Genomic DNA, 15,835 nt, shown 5'->3' on the forward strand with positions numbered 1-15,835 from the left:
CATATAACATGGAGAAAATAATAACTATTTAGTAGAAGTCTCTGCTGAAAAAGTCTAACAAACAAACATAATTCTTCCAAGTGCCCCTAAAATCACTATTAATGGTGGACATATTACGCATAACATTTGTCACACATAACCGTTGAAGAACAATATAAAAAGTTGGAAACTCTCAGTCTCTCGAGAGAATTCACACAGGCAGGATGTATGTTCCACCTCTCCTGAGGGATACGGCTCTCAAAAGTATCCCTCAGGAGAGGTTCAACGTACATGCTGCCTATGTGAACTCTCTCGAGAGACTGAGAGTTTCCAGCTCTGTGATTGGCTTATCAACAGCCAATCAGGAGCGTCGTAAGGGGCTGGCCTAGACATCAGATGTACAGTTGATGTGAATCTACTATAGTAGTTTCGAACAGATAAAATCACTGTAATAGTTTTCACTGTATGGAACTTGTTTCAAACATCCAAAAAACATCAAGGAAAACAAACAGGTCTAGAAAATTCGACAATAAAAATCAAAAGAACTATAAACTAATGAGTGATTTGGTAGCACGAAGAAACGCGATACTTATTTGCAAAACATTGTCTAAAATACATCAAGATAACTTCTACAGCACCACAACATAATACTAGTTTACCAATCGTGTAAAAAATACATGAAACTAACGTTGCTGTAGCAAATGTGCACACAAAGACGATGATAAATAACTGACGAATAAGAGCGGATTACTTACTTACCACAACACTGTGACATTTCTTGAAATAATAATAAAAAAAAAAAAAAAAAAAAAAAAAAAAAAAAACCACTGATGATGAACATACTACTCTGGACGATTCGTACAATTGTTGATGAAAAGTAAATAAACTAAAATAAAAACGAAATAGATAAACAACATGGGATATCGTTCTAGGAAATGTGAAATATGGAATTTTTGAACACTAATATAACCCGAGTACTTACGTAGCAAAGCATGACTACCAGGGCCTGGAGCTTATCGGATCGCGAAGAAGGAATCACAGCACCACCGGGACACTCGGTGGGGCCCTGGGACGCGCGGGACTTCCCCAGGGAGCACGAGTCCCACAGGGCGGAGGCGTTCCGAAACCCCAGTCGTCGAGCAACGTCTCTGAACTTTCCGGAGGACACGACGGGGTCACGGGCGAGGACACCGAGCGTCTCCAGCAAGAGCAGCTCGACTTCGGAGGGAATCCGTAAGTGGTGGTGACGACGACTGCTGGACGGTAGGGCTTCTGCTTCCCTTAGGCGGGCCCTCCAGAGCCCGCTAGAGGAGTTGTGAGCGGGACAGGGCGTCATGTTGCATGAGTGACCGGGTGCAGGGACACCACCATCTGCCTGACGAAGGAGCGGAACCGAGGGATCCTAGGGGCACCATAGATGTGGATGGAGGAGGATTCTGGTGACTGTCTCGCCTCCCTCCGCCAGGAGCTACGAGTGTCCAAGCATTCAAAATCTATGACGCTTCAGAAAGGACCACAATGCATTTAAGTCATATAATACGACGTTACGTTCATTAAAGCCCCGAGATCCCTTTCGCTTTGATTGGTTAACACGATAGCTAAAATCAACCACGAGTGATTTATATTCCCCAAATCACTCGCTTTGATTGGTTAAACACGATAACTAAAATCAACCACGAGTGGTTTAAATTACCAAAAACACTTTCGCTTTGATTGGTTAAACACAATAACTAAAACCAACTACGAGTGCTTTAAATACTCACAAAATCACGAGTAAAAAACAAAACAAAGAACGCTCATGACGGAACAGAAATCTATAGAAAAAATGACCTTGAGAAACAAATTCATAAAAGATATTCAAGACACATGAACACTAAGTCAGGATATAATTTTTTTTTCTCGCACGGAATTATTATTATTTTTATTATTTTCCTGAACTGCCTTAATTTAATCAATACATCTTTTCAAGTTGGTCTTCGGTGATTTCTCGATTGCCGACTTCCTTCGCATTCAATCTATTCACCAAACTTCGAGACTTCCGTCATTCCTCTCATAATCTGACGGTGTCCTGAGTATTCTTTACTCTGCCGATTTGAAACTTTGTATAATTCCTCAAGAGGTTACTGAAATATATTACGACAACTACGTTACAGATGTTTAAATTCAAGGACGTATATGTATATACAAATATGAATGGTAAAAATGTTCATTTACAACAGAATTCGATCTAATAAAAGGAGCCCATAAAAACGCCAAAATATAGAAAGTAACTACTATAATTCAGAGACTGCTGTAGCTCTCCTCAGGTATAAGTAATTACTTACTTGGAGAGAGAGACAGCAGTCTCTGCTGAAATATAGTACTTACTTTCTATATTTTGACGTCTTTATGGGCTCCTTTTATTAGGTATACATAAATGCACGAGTAATTTATCAACATATATAAATACGTGAATATACGTATATACACTCGAGCATATCTATATAAAATATATGTGTGTGTTTTGAAACGGGCTACATTGCATTTGTGTACAAAGGTATGTCTGTCTGGTATCACTGATTATCAATAAAAATGAAAATGTTGTTATTTGGAGACTACGCAAATCTCTCATTCCATTTGACCAAAATTGAAAGTTTAAAGTGCAAATTAGCCAACTGAATAAAATAAATCCTATCAGTCAATAGTCACCGGAAATGTAAGCTTAAACCTTTTACGTATAGTCCGAAAGCATTCTCCCCTCTTTTATCATTTAATCGCTATCCTGGGATTACAAAGAGAGAGAGAGAGAGAGAGAGAGAGAGAGAGAGAGAGAGAGAGAGAGAGAGAGAGAGAGAATTTCAAATATACAGATTTTTTCATGTTATCTTTATATAGTTCATCAAATTGCAGACTGGACTTTACAAAGAGTATACTATTTTCATTTCCTTCTACCTTTAATTGGAAAAGTACAAAAATAGAAAGTTCTCTGACAGACGTTTTTCAAAAAAAAAAAAAAAAAAAGTAAACCAAAAGATAGCATCGCTTAGAAAAACATGGATCACAAACGACTTGAAAAACAAGGCACACTAGTTTATTTTACGTTTTTATGATTCGTTTTCCTTAAAAAGAAAACAATTGAAATGGCTTTGTCCGTCCGTCCTCGCTTTTTCTGTCCGCCCTCAGATCTTTACAACTCCTGAGGCTAGAGGGCTGCAAATTGCTATGTCGATCATCCACCCTCCAATCATCAAACGTAGCGAATTGCAACCCTCTAGCATCAGTATTTATTGTTTTAAGGTTAAAATTATACATGATCGTGCGTCTGGCACCGCTATAGATGCCAACAACACAGGCTACCATCGGGCCGTGGCTGAAAGTTTCATGATCCGCGGCTGAGAGTTTCATGCAGCATTATACGCTGTACAGAAAACTCGATTTGCCGTATTCTTTACTTGTTAGTTTTTAGCAGCAGATGAAACTGAAACGTTTTTAACGAATTAGTAACTATACCGCGACACGGAGATGTAAACCAGTTTATTTCTCCAGAATAAACAAACGTCTACGGTGCGCCCTGCGTTGCTCTTTATAGGCGGTTCTGAAAAGTTTTGTAGTTATATATCGAGTAGTATTCGCATATAGGATTGATAATGAATATCTATATTCTGTAACAATGATGATTTCTTTCGTCTTGCATGATAAGCGTATAAGAATGAAAATACAATGAGACGTGACAATCAATATCAAAACAGAATATTTTTCTAGTCGCTTACTCGGGAGTAAGCCTACAAACTATTTTGTTGTTGTTGTTGTTTTGGGGGTAGGAAAGCTCTATGGAAAAGCCTAAAAATGTCTCAAAAAGGTGTTTCGCATTTAGTTAAAGATACAGGAAATTTCGGTGAGGATATTTGTGATTTATTTATTAGAATGAATATGTAAAATATAAATAATGTGCATGTTATACAGAACAGAAAAAATTCTTTCTAATATAGTTATTTATTGTAATTTGCGTTGGTGAGACAATACGTTATTTGACCTTAGATCTCAGCACGCGGCTCGAATAAGCTGGAAGTCAGATCACGCCTTGTTTTAAAACACTGTGAATTTCGGACACCACGTACACCAGAAGCTTCCACAGTACTCCACCAAAATGACATAAGAGTTTTAACTATAAAATTTTAATTTTAATTCTATTTTAATTTGAGTTGGTGAAATAATGCGCTATTTGACCACAGACTTTAGCACGCGGTGCGAATAAGCTGGAGTCAAATCACGCCTTTAATTAATACACTGTGAAATCTGGACACTACGTACACCACAGGCTTCCAGAGAACTCCATCCAAATGAAATAAGAGTTTTAACTGTAAAATTTGTAATGTGTTTTTTGTACAAAAAGTTTGCTTTCGTTAACACCCACCAGAGGACCAAGAAGCAAAAAAATCTAATCCCACTTTCCGAAACAAATTAGGCAGGACCTCAGTTCTCCCCATCGGCAACGACTCATTCCCCTCTGATGTCATATTTAAGAGTAATTCCCATTTTTTGTTGGGAAATACTGACGAAACCCTTTTCCGCCTTCATTCCGGACAAGAGATTTTTTTCAAGATATTTCTTATCTCCGATCAGCCGTCCCTCTGACTCTGGGATGTTCCGTTTTCACGTCTCCAAGTTTTTTGTTCCCAGTTTTCACATCTCGAGATTTTGTTGCTTCCTTGTTTTCACATCTCGAAGTTATTTGTTCCCTGCTTTCACATCTAGAGATTAATTGTTCCTTGTTTTCACATCTCGAAATCTTTTGTTCCCTGTTTTCACATCTCGAAATCTTTTGTTCCCTGCTATCACACCTCGAGGTTTTGTAGTTCCTGGTTTCACATCTCGAAATCAATTGTTCCCTTTTTTTCACATCTCGAAATTCTGTTGTTCCCTGTTTCCACATCCAGAAATTTAGTTGCACCATTTCCCATCTCGAAATAAGAAAAAAAGTTAATTCCTTTTAGCTAATCTCGAATTTTTCTTTCTTGAAAGTCATCATTTTTTTTTTGGGGGCGGGGTTGGTTTAAGGTGGCTACCTAGCGTACTATTACCTTATCTACGACCCCCCCCCCCCGCCCAGCCCCAGACGTCCTCGGGGCCAAAAGCAACCCTTTGCCGCAGCTTACAGAGCACTGTTCTTGAAAATGCAAATTGAAGGAGTACAAAAATTAACCTTCATCAGGAGAGGAGGCCGTTTCATGACCCGACTCACGTTCTGGAGAGAGAGAGAGAGAGAGAGAGAGAGAGAGAGAGAGAAGAGCCACTGAATAGCCTGAAGAAGAGAGAAAGTGATAAAGAAGAAGATACGGCAACAGGGACTAAATTAGCAGTCTTTCCGAGGGGCCTGTATTCTGCTATGGCTCCCATTACTTTTTTTTTTTTTTCCAAGTCCCCCCTTCATTCTTGGAGCGAATGAGATAACGATATTTTTCAACAGACGCTTAATGGGACGAGGCTACAAACGGGAATTCTGATGAGGAACGGGCGCGCGCGCGCGGCTAATATTGTATGTAAGTATGTATGTATATACGTATGTACGTATTAAGTGTGTAGCATATATATATATACACAAATGTACATATATTCATATACACATATATAGCATCAGCAATAAGTCACCAAACAGCACGTGACAAATATGTACGTAAATACCCACATGAAAGGTGAAGAATCAAAGACCAGGTACCAAGCGCTTTCGTGTATTGCGTACACTTCTTCGGGGTACAAAGTAAAATAAATAAAATAGAAACATAAACAAGAAAATTTTACAGAACAAAGATCAAAGCCATTAACAAGCAAATTATCATTACAAATTGTCACTACCAAACAAGTAAGAATACTTTAAAAGTGCTTCAGAACTGAAACTGCAGTTAGTAATAACAGGCTGTTGCTAAAGGTGACATTGTATTTTCCCTACAATTTTATAAACAAGGTAACTATCTAATTTAAAAAGACCTGAACTCAGATTCATTAGTTGATCGTTAAAATGCTTAATAAATGCAGATTCAATTATGTTTCTTTTTACAATATGGTTTACAAATAATTCCACTTCAGATGCATTTTTCCAGTCTATACTATGGTTAAAATCATTCATGTGTACAAATAAAGCACTCGTCGATTGACCTGTTCTAACTGCGTAACGGTGTTGTTTAAGACGGTAATCTAGTTCTTTACCAGTCTGACCAAGGTAGTTGTAATTACAGCCAGCACAAGGAATCGTGTAAATGCAGCCACTATTTGTTTTTGGGGAATTACGCACAATGATATTTTGAAGTGTTCCTGAATTTTTGATATACCACATTTATCTTGAAAGTTTTTTTCAGTAATTTCTGAATAAAAGAAAGATTGACATTATATGGCAGTGGTTAAGATATTTTCTCTCACAAAAGGCTCCCTATTGTTAGTGGAATAATAAAAAATATTTCTAGCTTTCTGCAAAGATTTGTCAATTAAAAACTTTGGGTATTTTAACCTATTTCCTACGTCATAAATTTTACAATTCTCGGAGTCTAGGAATTCCGGACTGCATATCCGTAGTGCCCTTAAAAACATGCTACATATTTACGTATAGCATACGTAAATATATTATATATAAATATATGTAAATATATAAACATACATCTATAAATACATACATACATTATACTATATAGTTGATCAACAGCCATAGGTATACCATAGCAATTCTTACACGGTGAAGTTAGCTCAACACCCTTTTTCTATACCCCAGCAAACGTTGGGTGGGTGTGAAGGGGGGTGGGGTGTAGGGGGGGGATCTACCAGCGACAGTGAGCAGAACTTTTTGTCAGTGTATTACGCCTTACTTAAGTAGTTAAGGTTTGCTTACATCTTATCTTGCATTTAAAAAGCAAACGCTGGGTTTACATGTAAATCAACCAGCTATCTGAAAATGTGGAAGAAAAAATATCCCAAATTTCTTCTTAATTTTTAACTTACCGCTCACGAAAAGGCAGACCTACTCTCTCTCTCTCTCTCCGTCTCTCTCTCGTCTCTGTCTCTCTCTCCGTCTCTCTTCTCTCTCCACCCCCCACTAAACGTATTATATCTAAGTATCAAAACCTGTCGCTTAAAAATACAATCTCTCTCTCTCTCTCCCTCTCTCTAAACCAGCTAAAATATATTCAGTCTTCTGTCTGTCAAGAATTATTTATAAATTTTTAGTAAATTGTAAAAATGAACGATGTACCCAAAACCACTCTACCCCGGGCCCCCCCGGGCCCCAGCATAAAAAAAAAAAAAAAAAAAAAAAAAAAAAAAAAAAAAAAAAACAAAAAAAAAAAAAAAAAAAAAAAAAAAAAAAAAAAAAAAAATAACCACCCGACTACCTATTTCGTCGATTAGCGGACGAGAGAAGAAGGAGGAGGAGGAGGAGGCCAAAATCTTCACCGCCGCTGCTAATGAGTTCAAGACGAAAACCGTCGTGAAATGTGGAATGTTTCAAGTTCGTCGGACGAAATGATTTCTGGGCCAAAAAATTCTCCTCGCTCTTATACTCATAATATACAATCAACCGGAGGAGGAATGGCGAATAAGCTAATCTCCTCAGTGGCAGATTTAAAGGGGGTGGGGGTGGGGGAGGGGGGGGGAAGGTGGCACATGGTTTTCTTTACAATAAATCATTATCAGTAGCAAAGGTTTGCTTAGGTAATGATTATTGCAATAACAGCAACAACAAATGTACACGAAAAACTTCTTATATATATTTATATACGTATATTTGCATATATATATATATATATATATAATATATAATATATATATATATATATTATATATATTTAATGAATAACTATCACATCACCGTGATTCACATAAATTATTCGAACTACTATTGTCCTCTTCGGTTTACATATATGAGAATATATAAATTGCCGAGGTAGAGCGAATTAGATATCAAAGGACATTTGTAGCTCCAAATAATATATATATATATATATATATATATATATATATATATATATAATATATATATATATTATATATTATAATCCTAAGCGCCTCTTCTGTACTTAACAAAACACAAGGGTTCGACGACTTTCGCCTTCCAGGAACAAGGCTCCATTATGATAGCAAAGGAGCTTAAACGCAGGAAAATAATAAAAAAGAAAAAAAACGAGTAACGAGACTGGAACAGCAGCCAAATCCGGGGAAAGTTGATCATTTATACGGACTGAAGACTCCAGTCTCTCCAGACAGCTCGCAAGCGCTCACAGGCAGACAGACACACATGTAGACGGAGAAGACAAGACACGAACGTTCTCCGGAAGACTCAAAGTGTTTAATCCTGATCTTTATAAAACCCGCGTTCAGAGACCGCTACCTTCTTGGCCTAAAAAATGGTCTATTAACCATATCTCCCAAAACCCAGCGGTTTATTGCCAGAAAATAATGTTACATTCTCGTTAAATCCATACTTTCCAGTTTTCTGTAAAAAAAAATGAATGAGAGATGGGTTTGTCTGTCCGCCCACTCAGAGATCTTAAAAACTACTGAGGCTAGAGTGCTGCGAAATGGTACGTTGATCATCCACCCTATAATCGTCAGACATACAAAATTCCAGCACTCTAGCCTCAGTAGCCTTGACTTCATTTAAGGTTAAAGTTATCCATGGATCCTGCGTCTGGCAACGTTAAAGGACAGGCCATCTCCGGGCCGTGGCTGAAAGTTTCATGGGTCGCGGCTCACAGAGCATTATATGCTATACAGAAAACTAGAGTTCTTCTGCGACTTTTTTTTTCTTTACAAACTTACAACTCTCTGGCTAAGTTGCCCAACGAAGTTCATAAATGTATTCTAATATTCATTCGTACATATTTTGTGTAAAAGGAAACAGATGCCATATGGGACCAGTCTACGCTTTTCCAACAGAAAAGGTATAAATATATAAACAGAAAAGGTATAAATATATAAATAACAACATTTATACGAAATGAACTGAGGCCAAAAACGACCTATACAATACGGACAGCAGCCTCGTGAAGGTCGAAAATTTCTAAGCTGGCCCCAAAAACGTAAATCCATGGAATGTCTAAAACAAATAATACAAAAGAAAGGAGTGCCTGAATAACTACCTGAAAAAAACAGAGTACGGAAATGAAGTCGAAAAAATAGCTGAAAATATATAGGATAGCCTGCTGTGACGACCTCCCATTTCCCCCATCATAAAATTCAACGGAGCGAGACTTTAATATGCAAATGGGCGGGGGATAGGAAGCAATACATATGGAGGTGAAATGTTCATTTGTTCATATATATAATATAAATAAATAAATAAATAAATATATATATATATATATTATATATATATAATATATATATATATATATATATATATATATATATATATATATATATATATATATATATATATATATAAGCGGATACCACATGAAAATGACAGGCAAAAGATCAGTACCCTGCGCCTTCTCCTGTTTATTTGGGCATCGTTTATTAGTGCCCCGACGATGCCTGAATAAACAGGAGAAAGCGCCTGGTACTGACATTTTGCCTGCCTGTCCTTTTGCCTGTGGATTCGCTTGTACAATGAAGTCAATTGCTTCTACAGTGATTTTTTAAAGTATACACACATATATGTATATATAATATATATATATATATATATATATCTATATATATATATATATATGTATAAATATAAATATAAATAGTTATAGGTTGGAACTCAGAATTGGTTGAGCTCAGGGAGATGACACAGGAAAGAGACATATGGCGTGAATTCATTGAGGCCCTATGCATCCCGTGTGTGTGTGTGTGTGTGTATATATATATATCTATATATATATATATATATATATATATATATATAATATATATTATATATACATATATATATATATATACATATATTATATATATATATATATACTATATATATATGATATATAGTACACCACCCATAACACACACACACACACACACACACACACACACATATATATATATATATATATTATATCTATATATATATATATATATATTATAATTGGTTATAAACATTTATTGGAACTTCACATGTTCACTTCATAACTTCTTACATTAGCTACAGAAATTTGTAACAATGTGACTATAAAAATTCATTAAAACAACTTGAATTGATTATACATATGTATTACAAAATGCAAAGTCTAAATAGGTTTCAGCTTCCTATGTTCAAACAGACATAATTTACAACTTTTCACGTTGGCTATGAATAACCTACGACTTCTGATCTTCATCCTGAAAATATTGTCAATAATCTCTGTTGACTTCTATAGCATGGTGCAAGTTTCAAATCCTCACTGCAACAGACTCTTTACATCAAACGCTCTTATATTACGTTTAAATGATCTGAAAAGATCTCTAGTACCACAAACATCTGACTTATCCGCACACATTTTCTTGCTATAACATATCTGATTTAACAACCCGTCTCTACAGCAATGTCAAAAATTAAAAGTTTCATATTTGTACCTGATTTCGAAACCTGCAAGCAAAGTTCGTTTCCCTCTGAATTTTGAAGAATCGCATCGTTTTTCATTCATATTTCTTTGTAATTGACACCATCGCTGCATTACCCTTTAAAGATAAAAGAATTAGCAATCGCACGTCAGTTCATTATGAATACAATGACAGTTCATATCCTTATTCAAGCAGAGAAAAAGTCCCTCTACTTTCAGAGATTATCGTCTCTTCATTTTAGAAGCTCGATTAATGAGGCCATCGCTTCAAGCTCAGGACGGCAAATCTAGACCAAAACGGTTCGCGTTTTTTAATTGGGCAACAACGGACCACCACCAACTAAAGCCCAAAACAATGCCTCACTTATCTCGGTATCAGACAGACAACCGCCAATCCAGTTGTAATTGGTCGGTACTGATCAATTCATTCCCTCATTCAGCAACAGGCCCCATCCATCCATCGACGCGTTCGACAACGAACTTCCATTCAATTTACTTCTAATGCCGGGATGCCAAGCGTGAGATTGCAACGAATCGACGGCAACAGTCCGAAAGCACGCAAAAGGCACGCAAGCACGCACTCACTCTCACTCTCTCTCTCTCTCTCTCTCTCACACACACACACACACACAAGGCCCTTTTCCCAAATGTCACCATTCGTCAGTGGCTTCCAACACTCAATTCGCACGCCGCAAGCACTCTCTCTCTCTCTCTCCTCTCTCTCTCAAATGCTACTATTTATCAGCTTCCAACACTTACACAAAACGCACGCTCTCTCTCTCTCTCTCTCTCTCTCTCTCCCCAAATGCCACTATTCATCAGTGGCTTCCAACACACTCACAATACGCACGCAAGCATTCTCTCTCTCTCTCTCTCTCTAAAATGCCACTATTTATCAGTGGCTTCAAAGACTTACACAAAACGCACGTAAGCACTCTCTCTCTCTCTCTCTCTCTCTCTCTCTCTCCTCCCAAATGCCCCCATTCGTCAGTGGCTTCCAACACACTCACATTACGCACGCAAGCATTCTCTCTCTCTCTCTCTCTCTCTCTCTCTCTCTCTCTCTCTCTCTCAAATGCCACCATCCGTCAGAGGATTACCTCCCGGGCAAATTTGCCATTCACGAGCTTAACAAGCGAGAGACATACAAAGTCTCCCTCTCCCACCGGAATGAGGCAGCGCTGCGTCTCATTCAAACCTCCAAAAATGAAGGTGATTGAGCATCAAAAAAAGCCGCGAGTGCGAAAAATGGAGGCCCATCTGCTTTCCTGGTTTTGCCAACCCGTCCCGTCCCGCTGGTGGTGGTGGTGATGGTGGTTGCAGCGTCAGGGATGAAGGATTCACGCGCCATCAATTCCAGGCGGGAATTTTGCTTAAAACGGCCTCCTTAGACCGGCAGGCAACACTAATTTCGCTCTTGATAACGCACGTAGCAGTAGTTGTAATAGTAGTAGTATCAGGGTGAGCTATACCTTGCGCCAGCAGTTATTAATATGAGAAATAATTTCCATTCATGTATTTTTTAATGTCTTTTACTGTAATACAATCGTAATATCAGGATAAAAGGTCTATAAAACACTACTTGAACAACCATATATCTCAGGCATAGAAGGAAGCGCTAGAAATATATGGTTGCAAAGTTATGTATATGGGCATTTTATCTTCATATATATATATATATATATATATATAACTTCAAATATTTCTATCACCTAACGTTTCGGGATACTAATCCCATCTTCAGGGCTAAAATCAGAAGACGAATAATCCATGCATTAGGATTCTGACTGCAATTGACACAGTAGTAAATTATAATATTATATATATATATATATATATATATATATATATAAAGGCAAAAGCCACGAACGAATGTGAAATGAAGGAGTACTGCTAGGAGGCCTTTCGACTCAATGTCTGCTAAGTAAAGGACATTGAGTCGGAAGGCCTCCTAACAGCACTCCTTCGCTTTGCTTTCCTTCGTGGCTTTTACCCTTATTCATACATATATTCATCACGTTCCAAATTTTTCGTGATTCAGTTATACACACACACATATATGAATAGTACTCTCTTGCAAAAAACCGAAACCTCTGAGTACATTGCTATTCTGCCACGAACCTCAAGAAACAGAATGTTACCAACACTGGCGGCCCCAAATTTCCTCAAAAATTTAGTTCGCTATTCCTGAAAGCGCCCGTTTTTCATAAGAGTATCTGCATTATTAATCTTCGTTTTTTAACTTGGGAGAAGTTTCCACGTTATGAAATATGAGGGCGAAGTGAATCGCAAAATTGAAAAAAGTAGAAAAAAATAAAAATACAGTAAAAAACGGCAAACCGGTTAATTGCCCGGGGTGGGAGCGTGGGTAAGCAGGTCATCGGGAGACATCCACCCTCCCTCCTGCAAACCTGTTTGTCCGCTCCATGTGGGGGCAGGGTAGACAGGGGATTGGGACGGTAGGAAAGAAATCCACCCTCCCTCCTGCAAACCTGTTTGTCCGCCCAGGGTGGGGCAGGGTAGGCAGGGGATCGATGAGAGATCCACCCTTCTCCTGCAAACCCGTTTGTCCGTCCTGGGACAGGGCGGGGTAGGTAGGGGATTGGGAGGGTAGGGAAGACATCCACCCTCCTTCTGGAAATCTGTTTTGTGAGCCCCGGGTGGTGGCAGGGTAGGCAAAGGATTGGGAGGGTAGGGGAGACATATAACCTCCGCATGCAAACCTGTCTGTCCGCCTCGGGTGGTGGCAGGGTAGGCAGGGGATTGGATGGTTAGCTCATAGCTATACATATAATTAACAACGCAAAATCTATGTATGCTATTCAAAGGTTAATGCCACACTAGAACAAAGGCTATTCATGGCACTCATGGCACTGTGTTTACTCACTCGCTCGAGGGACTTAATTAACACTTGAAGCTCTAAGAAAGGTGGTAATGTCATCATTTGTATGCATTACGTGCGAAAATTACAATGGTAAGTAGGCATCTACTGTAATTACTTTCATTTACGGAACACAGGCCGTATCTTGGTATATCAGGTGCAGTAGACTACTCCCTTCTACCATAAGGCAGTGATACTAGATAGGGGATGGGGGAGGGGGAATATGGGTAGGGGGTTATGTACAAATGAAGATGGACTAAAGGGAAGCTGCCGCGGGGTCTATACCTCGACGACAAATAGAAATGAAGAGCAGGTAAACATTTGGATTTCACTTCAATGATCTTCCAGAACATTACGAAAACATATGAGAGAGAGAGAGAGAGAGAGAGAGAGGAGAGAGAGAGAGAGAAACCATATAGAGAGATTTGCTCTCTTCCCAGAATGACAGAGAATGAGATGCCTCACTTTAGAGAATGAGTGAGAGAAACCGTGCGAGAGATGCGCTCTCTTCCCAGAAAGAAGAGAGAGAGAGAGAGAGAGAGAGAGAGAGAGAGAGAGAGAGAGAGAGAGAGAGAGAGATACTTTGAACGCTAGTAGTGCGTTTTACTTCACACTTCACTGTCGAAGAAAGCAAGGGGATACAGGACGTTCACGTATCCTTTGATCTTTGGGGATTATTAGACATATAGTATCTATATATATATATATATATATATATATTATATATATATATATATATATACATATATATATACAAATATATATACATATATATATACATACATATATATACTACATATACATATATATATATACATATAAATAAAGGTTTTTTTGCCACGAAGGAAAAAAATGAAAAAACGAGTTGGCCGAGTACTTTCGGTCAAGGGTCCGAATAGGACCGAAAGTACTCGGCCAACTCGTTTTTTCTATTTTTTTTCCTTCGTGGCAAAAAAAACCTTTAATTTATACATAGCATCACGTTTTATATACTTCGTGATCAAGTTATTCATATATACATATATTATATATATAATATATATAAAAATATATATATTTATATATATATATATATATATATATAATATATATATATATATATATATATATATATATATATATATATATATATATATATATATATAAGGCTTATGACTATATCATCATAAATTTAAACACGTTTGTTCTTATCTGAACCCTAATGACTCATTCTCCCAATATTACTCTTTTGTCATGGCGCTTTGTACTTTTGTTCTTCTCTGAACATTTCAGCTGTTATGACACTGTTCTCCTCTGAACATGCAGCTTCTATGACACTGTCCTACTCTAACCATCACTATTTTCTGGAACTTCGCTCTCCGTGAAGAACTAATATCATTATGAAGACGTTCGTCGTCTTCTGAACATTATCATCTCCGGTACGGTTTGTTTGGCAGCAAGAGGACAAAAACACTTGTCCCGAATTTTATGAGAAAAGTCACCACCGTTGGGTTTCGTGACGGGTTAGAAATTGGGGGGAGGGGGGGGGGGAAATCTGGACTAGATGAGGGACCTTTGGCAGAGGTCTGTGGGTCTCCAAGGTGAATGCGGAGCGAAGTAATTGTAGTATAAAATTGGACAGCCAAAATGGGGGAGAGAGACACAAAGGATGAAAAGCAAAATGCAGAGACTGGGATGGCAGAAGAGACGTAGCAAATATAATAAAATAAAATAAAAAAATCCATAGTACTGTTCGCTGCGTGGCGTGCCATGTGATGCCCACTGTACGGTACGAACCCACCTCCATCCTGCAAACCATCCCCGCCCCCGCCCCCAACACCCCCGGGGGGGAGTCGCCTTGAACATCGGAAGTCGTCAGAACAAAAGGGAAAATTACAGAGTCTTCAATATTGAACGCGTGGGACCTCCTTTCCTCATTTGCGATGGCATAATGACGCCCTTCCTCTCTTCCCGTTTTCGTTCCGGAAGTGGGCGGAGATGAGGAGTAGACACACGAAGAAAATGGAGAAGAGGGCGAGGAGGAGGAGGAGGAGGCTGAAATTAACGAAGACGAAAGAGAACTGAAAACTGAACAACAGTTATCCAGACCCACGTCGAAGAGGACGAAACGGAAAAGTGAGATGTAAGGTGAAGCTAGTAAAAAAAGAAATATATATATATATATATATATATATATATATATATATATATATATATATATATATATATATATATATATACATGAAAAAATAAACAAATAAAATACAGTTCTTGAAAGGGGGGAAGGAGGAGAAAAGAGAAACCAGTACGAATAAATCCGGCATCAACGCATCAATAGTTTTTTCTATATGGGATCTGAGTCAATTATAACCAGAGGACATTACAATCTGCGCATTCTAGTGTAGTTACCTGTGAATTGGTTAGACTCTGCAAATGGGTCTCCTGTTACTCGCAGACCTATTTCAACTATCTTCACCTTCATATCAGAGAGAGAGAGAGAGAGAGAGAG

The 15,835-nt window shown here is 38.1% G+C and overlaps 1 protein-coding gene across 9 annotated transcripts in view; it reads right to left on the reverse strand.

Moving 5' to 3' along the window:
- LOC135213686 (peripheral plasma membrane protein CASK-like) overlaps positions 1-15,835 on the reverse strand; it is a 416,049-nt gene that overhangs the window by 297,799 nt on the left and 102,415 nt on the right. For 6 of the 9 annotated variants that reach the window (XM_064247772.1, XM_064247768.1, XM_064247773.1 and 3 more), the window contains exon 1: positions 962-2,102. The exons of 1 other annotated variant lie outside the window; for it this stretch is intronic. In XM_064247772.1, the coding sequence (XP_064103842.1) occupies positions 962-1,315 (354 nt within the window). In that variant the 5' untranslated portion in view covers positions 1,316-2,102. Of the gene's footprint in view, positions 1-961; positions 2,103-15,835 lie in introns of those variants that run through there. 2 more of the 9 variants (XM_064247771.1, XM_064247774.1) reach the window with 2 other exon arrangements.

The sequence above is a fragment of the Macrobrachium nipponense genome, chromosome 43 (genome assembly GCF_015104395.2).
Source record: "Macrobrachium nipponense isolate FS-2020 chromosome 43, ASM1510439v2, whole genome shotgun sequence".
Lineage (NCBI taxonomy): Eukaryota > Metazoa > Arthropoda > Malacostraca > Decapoda > Palaemonidae > Macrobrachium > Macrobrachium nipponense.